The sequence below is a fragment of the Mustela erminea genome, chromosome 12 (assembly GCF_009829155.1).
Source record: "Mustela erminea isolate mMusErm1 chromosome 12, mMusErm1.Pri, whole genome shotgun sequence".
NCBI lineage: Eukaryota > Metazoa > Chordata > Mammalia > Carnivora > Mustelidae > Mustela > Mustela erminea.
In genome coordinates this window covers 20064095-20085483 of record NC_045625.1, presented here as the reverse complement: position 1 = coordinate 20085483, position 21389 = coordinate 20064095, and the positions used below count along the sequence as shown (strand labels likewise).

At 47.2% G+C, this 21389-nt stretch overlaps 1 protein-coding gene across 1 annotated transcript; it reads right to left on the bottom strand.

The window, feature by feature from the left end:
* Positions 1–10: 10 nt before the first annotated feature.
* On the bottom strand, positions 11–7702 carry RNF183 (ring finger protein 183). The gene is made up of 2 exons (XM_032308233.1): positions 7154–7702; positions 11–1502 (listed from the first exon to the last, which is right to left on the bottom strand). Exon 2 carries the CDS (start codon positions 1463–1465, stop codon positions 893–895), a length of 573 nt encoding a protein of 190 aa, XP_032164124.1. The 5' UTR covers positions 1466–1502; positions 7154–7702; the 3' UTR covers positions 11–892.
* Between the last annotated feature and the right edge of the window lie 13687 nt (positions 7703–21389).

The following is a 21389-nucleotide window of genomic DNA, read 5'->3' as shown; positions in this document are numbered from 1 at the left end:
AAATCCCAGATTTCTTTTCGTCTTTAAACTTTTATACTCTAAACACTCCATAAAGCACGTACCAAGAGGTTGTCTGGTTCAAGAAGCCGCTGAGTGAACATGCCCTCCTTCGTGGTAAAGGCTGTCCCCCATGGATAATCCCACCCCTCGTGTCCCCTAGTTCTGACTCAGACGGGCCAAGTAAGTGGTGGTTGAATGAGTAAGTGCGCAAATACATGAGTCCACACCATTTTTTCCTGGGACTGGTGGCAAGACTTCCAAAGAGAAAACTGAAAGAAGGCATACACATACACATCTGCTCACAGAATTGAAGCTCACTTTGCAAAATTTTAGCAACACATAATAAAAGGAGCAACTCAAATGTGAACTGAGTCCGAAGCAACTCCACTGAGAAATGCAACTTTCTCTCTGGGCTAGTTGGGCTCCTGGATACCGTGGTCCAGCCTTTTGGCACAACTTGCTCCATAGCCCTGTAATCACAGATCTGCTTCTCTGCCCTTGGCCCTGTGGCTCACACCCAGAGGTCTCTTCACATCTTTTCCCAGCCTTTTAGCTTTCAGAGGTTCTCATCATAGTTAGGAATCTGTTTCCAGAAGCAAACATGTGGACTGATACGTTGTAAAAATGAGCAATACTACCAAGGAAGACAACCCCAAATGAGGTTGGGCAGTCCCCGTCCCCAGCAGTAGTCAAGAAGGGCTTCGATCCAGGGCTCTTGGGTAGCTCAGCTGGGTAAGTGTATGACTCTTGCTAACTCTGGTCTTGATCTTGGGGTTGTGAGTTCAGGCCCCATGTTGGGCTCCTTCTTAATGGAGGAGCCTTCTTAATAAGAATTTGGGGGGAAAATTTTTTTTTTTTTTTTAAGGCTTGGTTCCTTGTCCAGAAACAGCACTCACCCCACACCCCAGAGGAATTGCCTGGTCCAAAAGATGGAGAAGATGAGCAACAAAGTGACACTGAGGATAACAGCCATCAGGTAAGCAAAGATCCGGAACTGAGGGTTGCGGAAACACTCCCTCAGAGAGTAGTGGCTGGGGATGGGAATGGGCAGAGACCTGCTGGTAGGGCCCATGTCCGGGGGGGGCCCTGTTTGGCTCCCAGGCTCAGGGCCTAGATCAAGTGTATAGACGCGGGGCTGGCGCAGGAAGTAGCGGCTCTTGGGCTGGTCTTTGAGACAGAGCTGGTGGCCTTCCAGGATGACGTGGTGGGGCTCCAGGCGAAGCAGAGTAAGCACGGCAGTGTCCGTGGGCAAGTCCGTGACCGGCTGCCCAGAGGCCAGCACAGTGGGCTGGCGACAGAGCGGACACAGCAGCCGCCGCCGGGCTGGAGTCACCAGGCTGAGGTGGGCCAGGCACTCCACACAGAAGGAGTGACAACAGTCCAGCACTTTGGGGGTATGAAATGTGTTGTTGAAGGGGTTCCAGCAGACAGGGCACTCAGGCTCCTGGCCCTGCCCCTCCGCCATCCTCAGATGAGACGTTGGGAGGCCTGGCAGGAATGTCCTGGCAGAAAGGGAAAAGGAGCAAAGGGATGCCTGTTGAATTTCATCCTTGTGCTTGGTCCCAGACTAAGTGTTCTGTGCCTTGTTGAAACATACTGTCACCCACATTTCACAGATGAAAAACTTAGATTCAAAAGATGCACCAGCTTGTTCCAGAGCACCCATTTCCTAAGCTGTAAAGTCTGGTGCTCAGGCAACATGCCCCCCCAAACAGGGAAAAGTCCTGAGTCACCCCACCATTAGTGAATTGCCACTGGAGGGGATTGCACCCCCACTTGGGAAGTGGAAAAAAGTGCTCCTTTGCTCCATGTGACTGCCCTTGACTTCTCAGACTCCAAGGAGAGGGAGGAGAACCCGTCAGTGGTTTGTATTATAAGACAAATACTTCCTTCCCTGCTGCCTCACCCTGAGTAGTGCAGAGATGGCCTTTGTGAATTCCCTGGTCTGTCCCTCCCCTGGGGGCAAACGCCAGGCCCTCTTTCCCTCCTCTCACTGGGCTACAGGACCAACCCTCCAGAGCCCATATGCCCAGTTTTTGTGCAGGGACACCGCACTGGCCTGGCAGGGGGACCCTGCCAAAGCTTTTCCCCTTGACCTGGAAGCTTAGGCTCCCTTGCCCAGGTCCTCCTATCAGCCCTTCCAGAACCTCCTAATACCTGGCCTCCCCCGGCTCCTCCTCCCTCCCTCTGTTCCCCAAAACCCTAGTGCACTCACCTGGGCTTCCTTGATACTAGGGTGGTCAGGCAGACTATCTGAAGGACCCGAGGCTCCAGTCTTTCCCTCTCCCTAATCCACACTGCTTTGGGAGACTGCCTTCTCTCCACCAGCCACCAACCCCGGGGCCCGTCTCCATGGCAGCACACACGCAGCACCTGGAGGTGCCAGGTGGCCCGGGCTGCAGCCTCTTGAGCGCATCTGCCTATGGCACAGGCCACAGAGCTGCCTGGGTGGCAGGGGCGGGGAGGTGGGGGAGCAGAGTTCCCCCAGGGTGTGGTGAACAACCAACCGTGGAAGCCAAACATCTGCAAGATCGTGGGCGGTCTCTTCAAGACCTTGAAGGTCTCCATGGCCTGGGAAGGGAGGGGTGGCAATTTCCTTTTTCTAGATTGTGGAGAGGGTAAGTGAGCCTCTGGGCTCTCCTGGGCCCTCATTTCTTTTCTAAAATGGCTAAAACCTCCTCCTCACACAGAGGCTGCCCACCCTGCATTTGGGTGGCTGCGAACTTGATGGCTACACAGCCTAAAATCTCTGCACCTCAGACTCAGCAAATTTTGTTTATTTCTAAGTAACATCTACATCCGACGTGGGGCTCAAACTTTTGATCCAGAGATCAAGAGTTGCATGGTCCTCCGACTGATCCAGCCAGGTACCCAACCTTTCTGATAATTTAATGTGCCCAAGTAGCTGTAACCACAGCAATTTTGCTGCCATCTTTGTTCTTGGAACACAGCCTGGCAGGCAGTGACCGCTGATGTCTTAGAGTCCAAAGGCTGGCCATCTCACCACCCTTGGGGACTTAAAAGAGGGAGTCAGGAAGGAGGAGAGCTCCAGCCCCACTTCCCCATTTCACCCAGAAACACCTAGCTTTTCTCCTGTCAATCACTTGAATAAGTTGAAGAGTTGAGCTGCCAAGGGGGGACCAAAAAAAGTCAAAAAATCACTTCTCCATCCTAACCACTCACATTGCAGATGGGAGTGGGAGCCAAGAAGTGACTTTCACCCAAGGTCCCCCAGCTAGGCAGTGGTCTCTCCTGCTGGATGTGTGCTAATCACCACACACTTAAGTGTTTGCACCTATCAGGAGATTCCCCGAGCCGTGAGTCTCTCGTAGGAATCCAGGAAGCGTGCAGGGAGTTTGGGGGAACCAAGTCTCCCTGGTGCGCCTCCTAGGGCGCCATCCATCCACTCAGTTGAAACCTGAAGCAAAACCCGCTGACACTCTCCTGCCCGCCCATGGCTTCCTGGTTTTCTTCTAGACTTCTGTCACTGTTCCATGTAGGGAAGACGAAGCAAAGGTATGCAGAAGAGGATGGAACAGTTCTGGCCAAAGCTGGGCAAGTTTACCAGGGATCCTTAACTATGAGCACCTTCTGTAGACCACGCAGTCATTGTACAGTTACTAAGGTATTGAACGCCCACTGCATGCCAGGAGTTGTGCTAGGCACTGGGTAAATAATGGTGGACCAAAGAGACACGACTTTGACCTCATGACATTTAGAGTGTAATGAGGGAAAAAGACATCTAATGAGCAGTGGGCAGTTAATATGTAATGCGTGCTACAAAGGACAGAAAGGAAAATGGGCTTAGGGTTAGGAAACCACCAGGGAGGGTTGCAGCAGGGCGGGTTTCTGAAAGCTATGTCTGAAGGAGGACAAGAAACCAGCCACACAGCCTAGAGGGAAGGACATTCCAGGCTAAGGGAACAACAGGTACCAAAGCCCCAAGGTGAAAAAAGGCTCTGTCAGATTCAGGAAGTGAAAGAACCCTGAGGTTTGGTGAGTGGGGCTGGAGCAGGAAGGTGGCTCAGGAGACAAAGCCAGGGAGGGTGGAGGCGGGCCTGGAAGCTGGGGAACAAATCTGGATTTAATTCTAGGGGTTAGTGGGGGTGGGGGCTCATCACCATTCCTTTTTTTTTTTAATATTCCATTTTAAAAACATCATTCCAGGAATGTTTGGTTGGCTCAGTCAGGTAGTGCTAGAGTGGCTCTTGATCTCCAGGTTGTGGGTTCGGGCCCCATGTTGGGTATAGAGATTGTTTAAAAGTAAAATTTTAAATAATAATAACAACACCATTCCAGCTACAGAACAGAGAACAGACTAAAAGGGACAGAGTGGAAATAAAAGACTGTGAGGGGCTTTAACATTCAGGCTGGAATGGCGGTGCTTGACTTAGACCAGATCATGGCAGAGAAGATCAAAGGAATGGAATAAAAACCATCTTTGGAGGGGCAGGGGGTGGCTCAGTGGGTTAAGCCTCTGCCTTCGGCTCAGGTCATCATCCCAGGGTCCTGGGATTGAGCCCCGCATCAGGCTCTCTGCTGAGCAGAGAGCCTGCTTCCTCCTCTTCCTCCTCTCTCTCTCTCTCTCTCTCTGCCTACTTGTGATCTCTGTCTGCCAAATAAATAAATAAATAAAATCTTTAAAAAAAAAAAAAAGACATCTTTAGAGATTAAATCAAAAGCACTTCCCAAAAAGCAGTGAATAACATAGATTCTAGAACCATGTTTTTGAGGCTCATGACCCCAGATGCACTACTTGTTGTGGCTGTGATCCCAGTTGAATTGCTTAACCTGTTGTGCCTGTGAGGTCTGTGGAAAAGGAAAGTAGCATGTCTGAAGGTAAAGCTCTTAGGAGTCTGGCACCCAGCAAAGACTACCCATGAGATGGCTGTCGTCATCCCTGCAAACAGATTTGAGAGGGAGAAGGATCGAGGTTGACTTTGAAGCCATGAAAAAGGTTTCTGTGTTGAGCTTTGAGGATCTCTGAATTCCAGAGTGTGTCCAAAGCAGACCTTTAGTACTTATCACAAGACTTGAAAGGTAATAACCTTGATCCAGCAGGGCCCCAACTGGGAATCTGTCCCATGGAAATAATCAAGGACTTGTGCAAAGGCTCGATTGTAGGGACACCCGTAGAAGCACGGCTCTAACAGTAAGGTGTGGAAAACTACATACACTCCTTCAATAGTGGAACATTAATTAAAGACATTCTGCTCCAACCACGTAAAGAGACATTCTGCAGCCTTTAAAATGATGTGATAAGGGGCACCTGGGTGACACAGTTGACTGAGCCTCCACTTGGTTTTGGCTCAGGTCATGATCTCAGAGTCGTGAGACTGAGCCCCATGTAGGGCTCCGTGCTCAGCAGGGCGTCTGCTTGAGATTCTCCTACCTCTGCCCCTCCCCCTCCCTCTCTCTCAAATCTTTTTTTTTTAATGATGTGATAAAACACCTATTAATGTGGAAATATGTTTGTGATATGCAAGTAAGTAAAAAGAACCAGTAGTAAAACCATATCACGATACTATTCAATTATCCAGTATATGTGTGCCTGGGAAAAATGTCTGGAAAAACAAACACCAAAGTGTCAACAGTGGTTATCTCTGGGAGTAAGATTATAGGTGGGGTTTTTTGTTTGTTTGTTTTAAATTCTCTTATCTGAAAATCCTCTAACTTTACTATAGTATGACAAACTTGCTTTACCACCCTTAAAGACCTCCCCTTCCCCCCAAAAGAAGACTTCATTTACAAAGTTCCATGGCCGAAGCTGTAAAGGGCCGTTCAAGAGGAGGAATAATCAGGCGTCTCAGCACCTGGGCCCGTATCTTCCAGGGTCCCCACAGACAGCCTCTGATGTCTGGAGTCCAGCCTCTCAGGACAGACTCTGACCAAGTATCCTCCTGCCACTGCCCCCTGCATGCCCTCCACACTGCTGTAAGTCCTAGACACCACCCCAGAGGCATCACCTCAGTCTGGGATGAAGTCAGCCAAATAGTACCTATAGCATTGCCCCAAAGTGTTGACCCTCAAGAGGAGAGAGATGAAGAACTAGCATTCTTTAAAAAGATTTATTTATTTGAGAGAGCGAGTGGGCAGAGGGAGAGAAAGAGAGTCCCAAGCCGACTCCACGCTGAGCATGGAGCCCAACGTGGGGCTCGATTCCACAATCCTGAGATCATGACCTGAGCTGAAACCAAGATCCAGTGACTCAACTGACTGAGCCCCCTCTCCCAGGTGCCCCAAGAGCTAGCATTTTTACAGGACTTCACAGTTTACAAAGGGCCCCCGGTCCTGGCTAGGATCTAAGTGAGGCAGCTCACATCTATATTTGATGGTTCCCTTTTACAATATTTTCCCATCTGCATAATGCCATTTGGCACCCCCCACCAATTATTTATTTATTTAATTTATGTCATTGTTGTTTTTAAGTAATCTGCCCAGTGTAGGGCTTGAACTCACAACCCTGAGTTCAAGAGTCACATGCTTGGGGCACCTGGGTGGCTCAGTCGGTTAAGCGTCTATCTACCTTCGGTTCAGGTTATGATCCCGGGGTTCCGGGATCAAACCCCACATCGGGCTCCCTGCTCAGCAGAGAGCCTGCTTCTCCCTCTCCTGTTCCCCCTGCTTGTGCTTTCTCTGTCAAGTAAATTTAAAAAAAAAAAAAATCTTTTGAAAAAAGTCACGTGCTTTACCAACTGAGCCAGTCACGTGCCCTGAGACCTTCTGATTCCTTAAAACCACCCTGTGAAGGAAGCAGGATAGGGAGGTGAAAGTATGCAGGCTTTGGAAACATAGTTAACTTGCTTTGCATCTTAGATAAATGGCTTATGCTCTCTGTGCTTCATTTTTCTTTGTAAAATAGGCTAAAAATCCCACCTCAGAGGCTTGCTGTAAGGAAGGGATAGTATCTGTAATGTGCCCAGCAAAGCCCAGCAGGTGCTCAGTACACAGCTGGCATGATAGATTTATACCCATTTTATAGATGGGGACGCCAAGGCTCAGCATATGAAGTGCCTTGCTTAAGGCTTCACAGCTAATAAACAGCTAAGCTTGAAAGCTGGTCCCAGTGTTCATGCTGTTGACAGCAGTGCCTCTCAGGACACTGGGGTCCTATGTCCCACCCGTCTCCCTGTGGCCCTCTGTGGCTCCTTACCTGCTTCCTCAGAGTTTCCTCCTCCAGTCCCCAGGGTGGCTGTGCAGCATGTGCTCTGCGCTCTAACTCCTTTTGGCCTGATTTCCAGGCAGTTGTGGGCGGGTCTTCCTTGCCTGGGTCTTCTGGCAGCTCTTGGCCAGCTCCGTTTCAGGTTTTCCTCTTCCTTCTGATGACTTTGGACTATCTGTGCTCAGGAGGGACAGCGCGGGAGCTCTGGTTTCCTCCTCCTCCTGTGAGTCACTCTTGCTTCTCTCGAAGGTCAAAGTCCCTCATCCTTGCAGACCTCTGTTTTGTATTGGGTTGGTTTCCTGCCCTGTCTAACTGCACCGCCTTGACTCACAGTCTTACTTTGATGGCAGGCAGGGCATCTCTGAGAATGCAAGAGGGAGCAGAAGATGGGCTGCGTGGGCACACTTTGGGGGGAGGCCAAATAAATCCCTTACTTGCTTGGAGCTTTGGATTCCTTATCTGAGAAAGAGTAAGGAAAAGTTCCTGTGTTTCCGTGTTCCATACTGTGCTGGACACCGTGCTTCCAGGGACCGCGGGGAGCATTAATTGTAACAGATCACAAGTATTTAGTGAAGCACGGACAACTGTCATCATTACTTTTAGTAGTGGTGGCAATTTTTTCCCCTATTAGACTGACAAAAAATTAAGCATCTATTTATTTATTTAGAGAGCGCACGTGTGGGGCAGGGAAGCGGGAAAGGGAGAGAGAATCCCTAGCGGCTCTGCCCAGCGTGAGCCCAGTGGGCAGATGTGGAGCTGGATGGCACAACCCCGAGATGATGACCTGAGCCAACATCAAGGGGCAGATATCCAACCGACTGAGCCACTCAGGTGCCCCTAAAAGAAGTGGTTTTATATTCAAATGTGAGTTTCTCTAATCATAAATGAGGTTGAGCAATTACATGTATGTTCCTTTTGTACTTCTTTTCGGTGATTTGCCTGATCATGTCATCATAATAGCTGTAGTTAACATTTACTGCGTGCTACCGTGTACCAGGCACTGTGCTGTGATCTCTACAAGTCCTGTTTCATCTCATCAGATCAAGTTGATAAAATTTTCAAGGGAGGGAACCGAGGGTTAGAGAAGTCAATTTGCTCATCTCCATTACTAGTGAGTTAGTAGAGTCTGGATTCTGAGCAAGGACTTGACGCGTCCCAGTTGTTCTATTTTTTAAAAATTTTACTTTTTAAATAATCTCTACACCCAACATGGGGCTCAAACCCACAACCCCGAGATTAAGAGTCCCATGCTCTACCGACTGAGCCAGCCAGGTGCCCCCAGATTATTTTAGAATACATAATATATTCAACACGTGAACAGTTTGATTTTGCAGTGAAAATGTCCTCTCCTAGCCACCTCATTTCCCTGAAAATTAAGGCATTATGCTGTCAGCTTCTTGTATATCTTTCCAAAGATATTTTATGGATGCACAAACAAAACTCCTATGGCAAAACGTCTGGGTATTTCTTTTCTTCCTCTTTACGCAAATGTGTGCGTGATGTACACTGTTCTGCACCTTGCTTTGTTCACTGAACGATGTACCTGAAATATTCTGTATTAGTACATAAAGAGCTTTTTCAGTTTTGTAATGATTGTATCATATTTCATTGAGGGAGCCATAAGTTACTTAACCGTTCCCTTATTGATCAAATCCCTTCATTTTCAATATATAAATATTAGTTGGAAAAATAAATGTCGAAATGACCGCGGGATCTAGATTAGTCTAGAATTGTGTGAAAATAAAGCTGTGGACTTCAGGAAGTTGCCAGTCCCTAAGGAAGATCTCTCTAAGCAATTCTCTTTCTGTGCTAGAGACAGAGGGACGCCTGGAGGCATGCCTGAAGTCCCAGCCTTTTTTTTTTTTTTCTTTGCCAGAGAGAGAGAGCACAAGCCGGGGTCAGGGAGGTGGGGGCGCAGTGGCAGGCAGAGGGAGAAGCAGGCTTCATTCTGTTCCAGGGCACCAAGCTTCTAAAACCCTTGGGATTTCCTAAGTGATAAGAACAATAAAAGTGTCTTTTGTTAGGTGAATGTGGCAACTTGACCTAAGTTGCCAGGCCAACCAACCTTTTATTACAGGGTAGGGAATTTCAGTCCAGCCAGAACGCCCACTCTGTGGGAGTGGAGAGGGACTGGGGATTGAATACAGTCACCAGTGGCCATAATTTAATCAATCACGCTGTAGTGAGGCTGCCATAAAAACTGAAAAGGATGGGGTTCAGAGAGCTTCTGCACTGGCGAATGTTGGCAGTGCTGGGACGATGGCAGGCTTGGACAGGGCAGAGAAGCCGCACGCCCCTTCCCACGTACCCGGCTTGCCCTACGCACCTCTCCCATCAGGCTGATAATCTATAACCTTTATCATATACTTTATAATAAGCTGGTAAGTGTAAGTGAATGTTTTTTCTGGAAAAAAAATGCTTTTTAAGATTTTTTTTTAAAATTTATTTGACACACACACATACACAGAAAAGCACGACCAGGGGGAGGGGCAGAGGGAGAAGCTGACTCCCAGCTGCACAGAAAACCTGACGCAGGGCTGGATCCGAGGACCCTGGGATCATGACCTAAGCCGAAAGCAGACACTTAACCCACTGAGCCACCCAGGTGCCCCAGCCATGTTGGTAAATTAATCAAACCCAAGGAGTGGGTCGTGGGAACCTCTGATCTAGAGCCAGTTGATGAGAAGTACAGGTGAAAACTTGGGCTTGTGACTGGTGCCTGATGTGTGTTTGGTGGTGGTGGTGAGGATGTCTTGTGGGACTGAGCCCTTAACCTGTGGGATCTGGTGTTCTCTCTAGCTAGGGAGTGAAGGAATTGAGTTGCTTGGTGGTGAAGAAAGATACACACGCACTGGAATTACGCTCACAATCAGAATGTACTTGTATCTTTTGGTTAAGTGAGGGTGTTCATTGACATTTTAAGCAAAAAAAGATTGAAAAAACTCTAAAAGCCCAGCTACAGCACATCAGTTAAGTGGAGAACTACCTCATCATTTAAAATGGTGTTGCGAAAGAGCTTTTATTGACTTGAGAAAATGATCACAACATGCCATAAACAGGGGTGGGAAAGCAGTTTAAAAAATGGGGTGTGACGCGCAAGCCAGATTTTGTAAAACAACACAAAGGACCACGAGGCAAAACGTTGCATCTCTGGATGATAAGCTGGCTGGTATTGTCATTTTCTTTTCACTTATAGTATTCTAAATTTTTACCAATGAATATGTATTGTGGACTTTCATTAATAGGAAAATTCACTTGGAAAGTCAGTGTGAGTTTTCTGCAGCCAGGAAATCCAGAACTCAAAAAGGAAAGCAGCGAGGGCATGTAAGTGATCAGTCAGGATGTTGCAAGCATTGAAAGAATAACGAAATAAACCATGGCCCTGTTCCAGGCCACCGATCGTAGAGTGAGCAAATGCATTATCACAGTGTCCCCGGGTGGTCAAGGCTAGGGAGGATTTTACAAACAGTGGAAAATTTTTTCAGGAAGATGCCCAGGAGAGATAGTGAGGCATCTCAGGAATTTGAATTGAACTAATTTAGTTCCTGCTTGGGGGGATGAGGTCAGCCAACCGGAAAAGCACCTCATCTAAGCAGTACCTGGGAGCCGAGGAGTCATGAGACTTGGAGCCCCGCCAAGGTGTGGAGTGGAGGCACAGGGCGGCATGAACCCGTTAGGGGGGAAGAGGCAGCAGAAGGCAGTAGAAGGCCAGTGGAGGATGGAGAAAAGGCAGATTTTAGCCAGGTGACGACCAGTGTTCAGCAAGAGCCGAGGGCACATCTCCTTGTGGGGCAGCACGTTGTCAGTACTCAGAACCTTGCCTTAGGCCCGTCCAGAATTGAGGACAGTCCCAGCGGCTACGACATCACCTGCAGATTGTTCAGAATGCTGACTCCACACCTACTGTGTTGTAATTTGGATCTTTACAAGATCCTTAGAAGATTCGGGGACATGTGATAAGTATGACCAGTCCAAATTTAGGAGAAATATCCCCAGTATATGCTCCTTAGCTCATCGTAATTGCATGCATGATTTGTTACATTCAGCTTCATGAAGACTTCGCAAGGACATGAGTCCAGGAGGAAAGTGTCCTGGACAGACAGGGCTGGGTGAATCCCACCTGGGAACGGGCCTTCCCCTGCCTTTGCCTTAGGCAGCATCTGAATCTGTTTTCTAAGGTCACAATCCCTTTCACAAAACCTTTGTGGCCAGATGTGTTTCTGAATTCAGACTTTTCATATTTTAGGACAATGATATGGTGCATTTACCAATATATTAAGTAACTCTCCCAGTGGGATCTGAGTTAGCATGCTAGGATCAAATGTTTTAATATTCTGCAATTTATGATACTGAAATATTAAATATAATAAGGCCAGGTCAATACTGGTGCCAAATTTAATGAAAAAATTTTGTTTTCAGAGGGCAGGGATTTTATATATATATATTTTTTAATCTTTTCTTTATTTGTTTATTTTTTAAAGTAGGCTCCATGCCCAATGCTCAAGCTCACAACCCTGAGATCCAGAGTCATGTGCTGTACCAACGGAGCCAGGCATATGCCCCCAGAGTGCAGGGATTTTAGAATTGTGGATAAGCGTTATAAACTGTTTTATTATCTTGTGTTTAGAATGTATCAAACCATCAGAAACATTCAATGGTACCATCTCCCACTTCTAGTTAACTTCAGACTTAGCAGGAACTACAAGACAGCAAATCTTTCAACTATAAAATAGTTCTCATATTTCCTCAAGCAGGTCACACCTGGCTTTCTTATTCCCAGAACCCAGGGGTCTCTGTGAAGAGCAGTTGGATTTTGGTGAAGGGAAGAGTTGGTCCCAGCTAACAATGAGGTGAAATGTCACAGCAGTGGTGGGATCCCAGGGCCGCCAAGTCCCGGTCCTGTGCTTTCCTCCCGCTGTAGGCAGTGTGCACAGTGCGCATGCGCTCCTGGGCAGCGTCCCCCCCGCCCCCACGTCCCCATGCAGAGGACAGGCTCCGGCTGGAGGCTGAAGATGAACACGCCGCCCACACGTTCCACCTGCTGGGTGTACAAACAGAACTGAGACTGGTCCGTTCTTTCCCCAGCCGGACTGTGAATGACACCTCTCATCTTTCCATCCCCCAGACTTTCAGCCACGTCAGGCTGGAGGTGATGGGTCCTCAGAAAGTCCTCAGTGTGAGTCCAGTCATCACACGTACTCTGAAGCCTTTCTCCAAGGAAGCCCTGCCAGGAAGACGGTGACAAAGAGTCTGCTGAAGGCTGTTGGGACAATGAAGGTCCAAGGAGTTTCTAGGAAAGTCTCAAAGGTCTTCTCCAAACTCCAGGGGAGAAGGCTCGCGGGCCAGGTTCCATCTCTGCTCTTGGAATGACGCCCTGCTGACGCTGACAGAGGGACCCTTGTGGGCCTTCGAGTGTCGAAATCCGGAAACCGGGGACGCCTGGCTGGCTCAGTCAGTGGAGCACAGGACTCCTGATCTTGGGTTTGTAAGTTCCAGCTCCACTTTGGGTATAGGGATTATTCAAAAATAAAATACTAGGGGCACCTGGGTGGCTCGGTGGGTTGAGCCTCTGCCTCCTGATCTCGGGGTCCTGGGATCAGGCCGGCATCGGGCTCTCTGCTCGGCGGGGAGCCTGCTTCCTCCTCTCTCTGCCTGCCTCTCTGCTTACTTGTGATCTCTCTGTCAAATAAATAAATAAAGTCTTTAAATAATAATAATAAAATAAATAAATAAAATAAAATACTAAAAAAAAAAAAAATCAGGAGGGGCACCTGAGTGGCTCAGTTGGTTAAGCATCTGCCTTTGACTCAGGTCATGAACCCAGGGTCCTGGGATCAAACCCCACATCAGACTCTCTGCTCAGTGGGGTGTCTGCTTCTCCCTCTGCCTCTCCCCATGCTTGTGCTCTCTCTCTCTTCTTTCTCACTCTGTCAAATAAATAAAATCTTTAAAAAATAATAAATAAACTTAAAAAAAAAAAATCTGGAAACCAGAGGCCTCCTTCGTCTCCGGGGTCGCAAACCATTTCTGCTCATTTTCGGGCCGCATAGTCTCTCATTTTCGTCTGTGCTGCGTCTGTGTCTGTGCGGTTTCCCTTCTCTTGTGGGGGTTTATTCTTTAACTCCTTTTGTAATACGTGTCCAGTGTAAGAAAATGAGGAAATTGAGATGAACATAATCATCATGACATTTGGAAACAAAGCGAGGCGCTATTTTAGGGGTTCTGCCTGAATCCTGTACCATTCCCCGTGACAGCTCTGTGGGGCGGTGCTATTATTGTATGATTCCTGTTCTGCAGAGGAAGGTGCGAGACACAGAAAAATTAAGGCACTTGCCCCAGGAGCTGAGCAAAGAAGTGGCCACCTGGGGTTTGACCAGGCAGCGTGGTGTCGGAGTCCACACCCTTAACCACCACGCCTCTTTATAAGTACTTTTATTTTTATTTAAAGATTTTATTTATTCAACAGAGGGAGAGAGATCACAAGTAGGCAGAGAGGCAGGCAGAGAGAGGAGGGGAAGCAGGCTCCCTGCCGAGAAGAGAGCCCGATATCCTCCGGGGCTTGATCCCAGGACCCCGGGATCATGACCTGAGCCGAAGGCAGAGGCCTTACCCCACTGAGCCTCCCAGGTGCCCCTATAAATATTTTTAATGTAAATTTTTTTCTTTAATTACTATAAATACGTGTGATACTTAAACTGTTTGATGGCCTTTCTCCCATTTATCATGTTTTTTTTTTTTAAGATTTTATTTATTTGACAGAGAGAGATCACAAGTAGACTGAGAGGCAGGCAAAGAGAGAGAGGGAAGCAGAGAGGCAGGCAAAGAGAGAGAGGGAAGCAGAGAGCCCGACGCGATCCCAGGACCCTGAGATCATGACCTGAGCCGAAGGCAGCGGCTTAACCACTGAGCCACCCAGGCGCCCCTCCCATTTATCATGTTTTGACATCATAAAATAGTCTTCTACAACCTCTCCTTCAAAATGAAAGTGTTCCTGCTTTTTTATTGTAAAAGTGATAAAGAAAATAAATTTATGTATTTCCTTGTCTGTGCGCAAAGCATCTCCTCAGGGTTACACTAGATGCTGGGAACACTGGTTACCTCCGGAGGGAGCCAGATGGAAGGCAGACACAGAGGACAGGGAGACATTTTGTCCTATAAATTTCTGCACTCTTGACTGACTATACGAATGTAGTGCCTATTTCCAAAAATAAGTAAGTTTTAAAAATAAGACTGATTCATCTTCATTGCAAAAAAAAAAAAAAAAAGCCAGAAAGGCATAAAGTAGGAAATAAATTCATCTTTAAAACTCAATACCCAGAGATAACACTGCTAACATTTTTTGCTCTATTTTTTCTAGGCCTTTATCGATGAATATACAGACACATCCAGATTTATTTTGACCAAAATGGGATGATGCTGTGTGGTGCTGTACTATTACCTGCGTTTTTCCCTTAGGGCAAAACATGGACAACATTTTATTTTAGTTTAGTTTAGTTTAAGATTTTACTTATTTGACAGAGATAGATACAACGAGAGAGGGCACACAAGCAGGGGGAGTGGGAAAGGGAGAAGGAGCCTTCAAACTGAGCAGGGAGCCTGATGCTTGATCCCAGAACCCTGGGATAATGATCTGAGCCAAAGGCAGACAGACACTTAACAACTGAGCCACCCAGGTGCCCCGCAGCCTCATTTTAAATGTCTGCATGGTTGTTAAGTCATGTGAAGGTGGCCAGTTCCCAAAAGATTATTTCTGGATGAACTGAAAAAGGTCAGCACCTGGACATGCAGTGCTCTCTGACACCCATTCCCATCACCCCGAGCCTAGGTTTTTGAATTTGCTGTATTCCAAACCCTGGGGAGATCACATCTAGGAAAGGACTGGACGTTCTTTCTGTTCGTGATTTTTTTTTTTTTAAAGATTTTTATTTATTTGTTAGAGAGAGAGAGATACAGAGGGCAAGCACAGGCAGACAGAGTGGCAGGCTAGAGGCAGAGGGAGAAGCAGGCTCCCCGCCAAGCAAGGAGCCCGATGTGGGACTCGATCCCAGGACGCCGGGATCACGACCTGAGCCGAAGGCAGCCGCTTAACCAACTGAGCCACCCAGGCGTCCCACTGTTCGTGATGTTTAACCGACGTCACTTATTCCATAGGTACAAATACTTTCTACCTGCCCCTGTCCCTCAGTCTTCATGAACCCCGCTGCCAAGACACCAGTGAAAGTAGAGGGCTCGGGCAGGAAGAACCAGTCAGCCTGTCCCAAGACCCGTGAGTCCCACCTGGACTGTGCCACATACCTTGTGCTCTTTGGCAAGTCCCTTTCCCTCCCTGCAGGACAAAGGTAATAACCTACACACTGCCTGTCTCACAGTGTTATTTTATTGGAAGACTCCAGTGAAATTATGATTGCAAAAGTGGTATGTAAGATATACATTCAAGCTTTTATTGTTCAATTGTGACCTCTGAACCGGAGATGTCGAGAAGAAATGTAGACATCAAAACCAGTTGGTCCAGCTTCTAACACTGGCTAGTGGAGCTAACAGTCCTGTGTACCTTCCAACACTCTACACACTCATCTTTCAAACCGAGGGTTGCAAAGCATAAGAACACAGTGTGGGCAAGTGTACAGAACAAGTGAGATCTGCCAGCTCTCCACCAGCGGCTGGGAATGGGAACTGAAACAACCTTTTTTTTTTTTTTTTTAAGATTTTATTTATTTATTTGACAGACAGGGATCACAAGTAGGCAGAGAGGCAGGCAGAGAGAGATGAGGAAGCAGGCTCCCCGGTGAACAGAGAGCCTGATGCGGGGCTCAATCCCGGGACCCTGAGATCACGACCTGGGCCGAAGGCAGAGGCTTAATCCTCTGAGCCACCCAGGCACCCCTGAAACAATTCCTTTGAAGAAGAGCTGGTATCTACCCAGGCAGCTGCCCCTGGGGCCCAGAAAGGCCCTCTACTGGTTATACAACGATCATAAAAGCATGCCTACATCACCACATGACACAGCGTTAGAATGTTCAAAGTAGCACTACTCGTTAAGACCTCCAAATTACCAACACCCTTATGCCCATCAGTAGTTAATGAATCATAACACTGGCCCGTGATCGAAGCTGTCCGGCCATGAGCTGGAGTTGTCATCAACTACATAGGACAGGCTGCCTCCATCCCACAGATGTGCTGAGCAAGAAAAGCCCGAGCCAGAATAAGAGCACATGATTCATTTCACTTAAACCTATTGCTGCATAACAGGCTACCCCAAAACTTAAGTGTCCTCAAGCACCAATTTGCTATTTTTCATGATAGTGTGCAGTTTCTCTTCTGATTTCATCGGCGGTGGCATTCAGCTGCACATTTGGCAGGCTCCGAAGGTGACCTTCATCAAACACCTGGCGCTGCTCAGTTCACCACGTGGCTGGGTCACCTCCCTGACAGGCAACAGCTTTCCAAGACAGTCCAAGGGAAGCCACAGGCCTGCTAAGGCCCCACCTACAAGTTCACAGTGTTTGTTCCTCTGCATGTATTTATCTTTAAGATTTTTATTTGAGAGAGAGTGTGAGCAGGGCTGGGGGGAGGTTAAGCAGAGAGAGGGGGGGACAAAGAGAATCTCAGGCAGACTCTGATGAATGTGGAGCCCAATGTGGGGCTCAATCTCACAACCGAGATCAAGACCTGAGCCGAACTCGAGTCTGACTCTTGACTGACGGAGCCTCCCAGGCGCCGCTGTTCTGAGCTCTGCATTTCTATTGGTCAAACTGAGCCAAAAGTGCGTATTCAAAGGGTGGGCTAATAGGTCCAACCTAGTGATGAGAAATCACCTTGCAAAAGGCCACACGTATAGGGAAGGAAGAAATCTGTGGCTCTAATTCCCATCTGCCACAATACAGTATGACTTCGCGTATATAAAGAAGAAAAGCAGGCAAAACCGATTTATGCTGCTATAGATTCCTTGGCCGCTAAGCCTGGAGAGGAAGATGAGGGAGACCATCTGCGCTCTGGGATGTATTACACTTCCTCATCTAGGTTCTGGTTGCTAGAGTGTGTTCAGCTTGTGGAAAATCAGCAAGCTCTAAACTTAAGGCATCTGAAATTGTTTATGATTGTGATCGTTGAGTGAAAAGTTAAAATTATATATAGTGGCTTTAAAAGAATGAAGTTCAGGGGCGCCTGGGTGGCTCGGTTGGTTAAGCGTCTGCCTTTGGCTCAGGTCGTGATCTCGGGGTCCTGGGATCGAGCCCCATGTGGGGCTCTCTGCTCAGTGGGGAGTCTGCTTGTCCCTCTCCCTCTGCCCCTCCCCCATTTCTCTCTCAGGTCACAGTCTAGCTTCAGGGCTCCTCTCTTGTTTGTCCATCATCTTGTCCTTGTCTGCACAGCTGAAGCTCTTACTGGTGGTCTGCATTCCAACTAGTGGGAAGGGACCCAGAGGGCTAATCCCAGACAAACACATTCCTTTGGAGCTAATAAAAGAGAAGTTACACACATCACTTCCACTCACAATCCACTGACAAAAAGTTATGCCTGGCTAGCTGGGAATGGAGGCTTAGCGGGGCAGCCTGGGCCAAAGTGGGCCAACTTCAGGAAACGGGTAGCCGTCTGCTGCACTTTTCACGATGAAGCTTTTCTTCACTCATTCTGTTTTCACAAGGCTACCGGAAATAGCTAAGTTCTTTTTTCACAGTGTTGAAAGACTAAAAACACCAACTGACCTGAGTTCTATACTTGTAATTCCCGTGTCAAAATCAAGGCTGTTACAGACTGGAAATTTCTGCTACTGTCAACTGGGAGATCAGGAAGTATTTCTTCAGTGACTGTGAACTCAAAACCCCGGGGGAAGTTTCTTTAGTAATCATTGCTCAGATATCAAGTGATGAATCACTGAATTCTGTTCCTGAAACCAGTATCGCAGTGTATGTTAACTAGAATTTAAGTAAAAAAATCTTTAAAAATCATTGTTCAGAAAAATAATGATAATGGTAACTTGTCTGATACTTTTGTGATACCAGTGATATCCACTGTATCACAATACTTTAATAGCTCGTAGCTATTGTATTTTTTGAAGTTTTTTTTAAAATATTTTATTTATTTATTTGACAGAGAGAGAGAGACCGCGAGAGAGGGAACACAAGCTCAAACACAGAATGAGAGAGGGAGAAGCTGGCTTCCTGCTGAGCAGGGAACCCGATGTGAGACTCAGTCCCAGGACTCTGGGACCATGACCTGAGCCGAAGGCAGATGCTTAATGACTGAGCCACCCAGGCACCCTTAAAGCTTTTTTTTTTTTTAATATTTTATTGATTTATTTGAGAGAGAACAAGAGAGGAGTACAAGAAAGGGGCAGAGGGAGAAGGAAAAGCAGACTCCCCGCTGAGCAGGGAGCCGAATATGGGGCTCCATCCCAGGACCCTGGGATCATGACCTGAGCTGAAGGCAGACATTAAACCAACTGAGCCACCCAGATGCCCCTGTTTTTTAAAGTTTTGTTTATTTGTGTAATCTCTGCACCCTGTGTGGGACTCGAACTCAGGACCCTGAAATCAAGTCACATGCTCTTCTGACTGAGCAAGCCAGGTGCCCCACCTGGTAGCTATTTTCAAGAAAAAAAAATATTTTGAATACAAATTGGGACTTGAATTATAGACAGCCTGGATTATGTATGAAAAAGTGGCATTCAAAATGGTATCTTTTCCAGATCATTTTTAACCTTTTGGTAAAATCAAAGATCCTCTTGTAAGACAGTTTCACCCACCCAAAAAAAGGTGTTAATAATCATGAAACATTTTCCTGAAATATATATATGTATATATGTTTTATATTTTTAAGTATCTCTCTACCCAATGTAGGGCTTGAACTCCTAACCCCGAGATCAAGAGTCATACGCTCCACCGACTGAGCCAGGCAGGTGCAAATATATTTAACTTATATAAGTAAATACATAAATTTCTTTAAGTTTTAAATATATAATTGGCCAGATTCCAAGGGATTATATACTTTCCTGGAAAAAAAGGTCAACTGCCTTTGGAAAGTTCCTCTATATGATTTTACAGGGGCAGCCTTTAAAATGAAGTGTTCAGGGGCGCCTGGGTGGCTCAGTGGGTTAAGCCTCTGCCTTCGGCTCAGGTCATGATCTCAGGGTCCTGGGATCGAGTCCCACATCGGGTTCTCTGCTCAGCAGGGAGCCTGCTTCCCTCTTTCTCTCTCTGCCTGCCTCTCTGCCTCCTTGTGATCTCTGCCTGTCAAATAAATAAATAAAATCTTTAAAAAAATAAAATAAAATAAAATGAAGTGTTCAATGAATGTCCAATGAGCAAATTAATGCATTTTAGTAGCTGGTAACTTAGGTGCTGAGAGTACCTGATTAGGGCATGTAAGACTGAAAAAACCTATATAAATATTTGCATTTATTAATCTGTTTTCCACTTAAAATGCACAGAAAAGGAGGAGCACCTGGGTGGCTCCGTCAAGGGTCTGCCTTCAGCTCAGGTCATGATCCCAGGGTCCTAGGATCAAGCTCCTTGTCAGGTTCCCCACTCTGTGGGAAGCCTGCTTCTCCCTCTCCCACTCCCACTGCTTGTGTTCCCTCTCTTGTTGTGTCTCTGTCAAGTAAATAAAATCTCAAAAAGAAAAAAAAAAGTCCAGAAAAGGAATTTTTACATCAAACAAATGCGTAGAGTTTAGGGAAATAAATTAATTGCTAATAGAACCCTGCTAATTTATTCGATTTTCTCACATGTACATTCCCTCTGTTCCCTTTCTCTGGGACGCCCTCCCAACCCACTCCCTTGGATTTTCTGGTTACCGCCTGCCTCCTTGCTACAAGGGTCAGCTGTAGCACTAACGGTTCAGCATACGCTAGGATTTTCTCGGAGATATCTGTGTACTGTTTCTGGGTCCCTGGCCAGAAGGATCTCCTTGGAACCGAAAAGTTAATAATGGTCTAGAAAATACACAAACAGTGTCATGATCTATGAATTTCTAAAATGAACTCTGTGACATCATGCGAAGACAAAGGAGTGGGAAGGAAGGTATTCTGGCTTTGAGTCGGGCAGTCCCTGGTTCAAATCTCTCTTTTCCTCATTAGTACAGTGGTATCCCTGCCTGTCAAATCTCAGTTCTTCCCCCTTCCCACCTCCCCGTGTAACCTTGGGCAAAGGACTGAATGTCCCTGGGCCTCAGCCTCCTCCTTGCCCTCCTGGGATAGCCGAGGACTGTAGCGAGAATAAGCGTATTCAGCCGGCTGTAGGTTCTCTGGGAAGGAGCTCCTCTCCCGCCACCCCCCTGTCCTTCCAGAGCTCAAAGATCCATCACCTAAGGAATCAAAGGGAAGCCGTACAAGGACTAAAGCTTTACAAGTAAGATCTAAGGAGAATGTGAGAAGGAATGTGTTTGGTGAGAGGAGTGTTTAGTCCTGACAGAGAGCAATAAACAACTATGACCAGCCTTTGTAAGCACCCACTTCCTTGCTTGGCATTCAATACACTTTTACCCAGGGGGCGCCTGGGTGGCTTAGTGGGATAAGCCTCTGCCTTTGGCTCAGGTCATGACCCCAGGGTCCTGCGATCAAGCCCTCTCGTCAGGGCTCGGGCTCTCTGCTCAGCGGGGAGCCTGCTTTCCCCTCTCTCTCTGCCTGCCTCTCTGTTTACTTGTCATCTCTCTCTGTCAAATAAATAAAATATATTAAAAAAAAATACACTTTTACCCGGTGATCAGGCAGTACTATGAGGAATGTACAATTTAATTAATATGGAAACTGAGATTTTGTAACAGCCAAGATCATTCAGCTGAATGTGGAGATTCAAACTTGGATCCTCCCACAGGGAAGCCAGCCCCACGAGGGGCACGAGGGATACAAGGACAATGGCTATCAGCTGCTGGTATCAGGGACAGGCAGGGGCCAGAGAAGACAAAAGTGCGGAAGTCTTTGGCTAGGACTCGCTGCTTTATGTGTGGCATCTCCTGAAGACGGGGCAGACTCTAAGTTCTTGGAAGGAAAATGGGCATGTGAGCACCATGCCGGGGACAGATGTCCTGGGGGCCGCACAGGCTGACCTGAGCACCGAGTCCCTCCTCACCAAAGAGCTGGCCTACAGTTGAGTCTGTCCCTCTGTTCTACATTCTTTTTTTTTTTTTTTTTTAAGATCTTATTTATTTATTTTAGAGAATCTCCAGCAGACTCCCTGCTGAGCATGGAGCCCGACGTGGGGCTCGATCCCATCACCCAAGATCATCAATC

Coding starts and splice junctions, on each gene's coding strand:
- RNF183 (XM_032308233.1), bottom strand. CDS start 1,465: ATGGCGGAGGGGCAGGGCCAGGAGCCTGAGTGCCCTGTCTGCTGGAAC.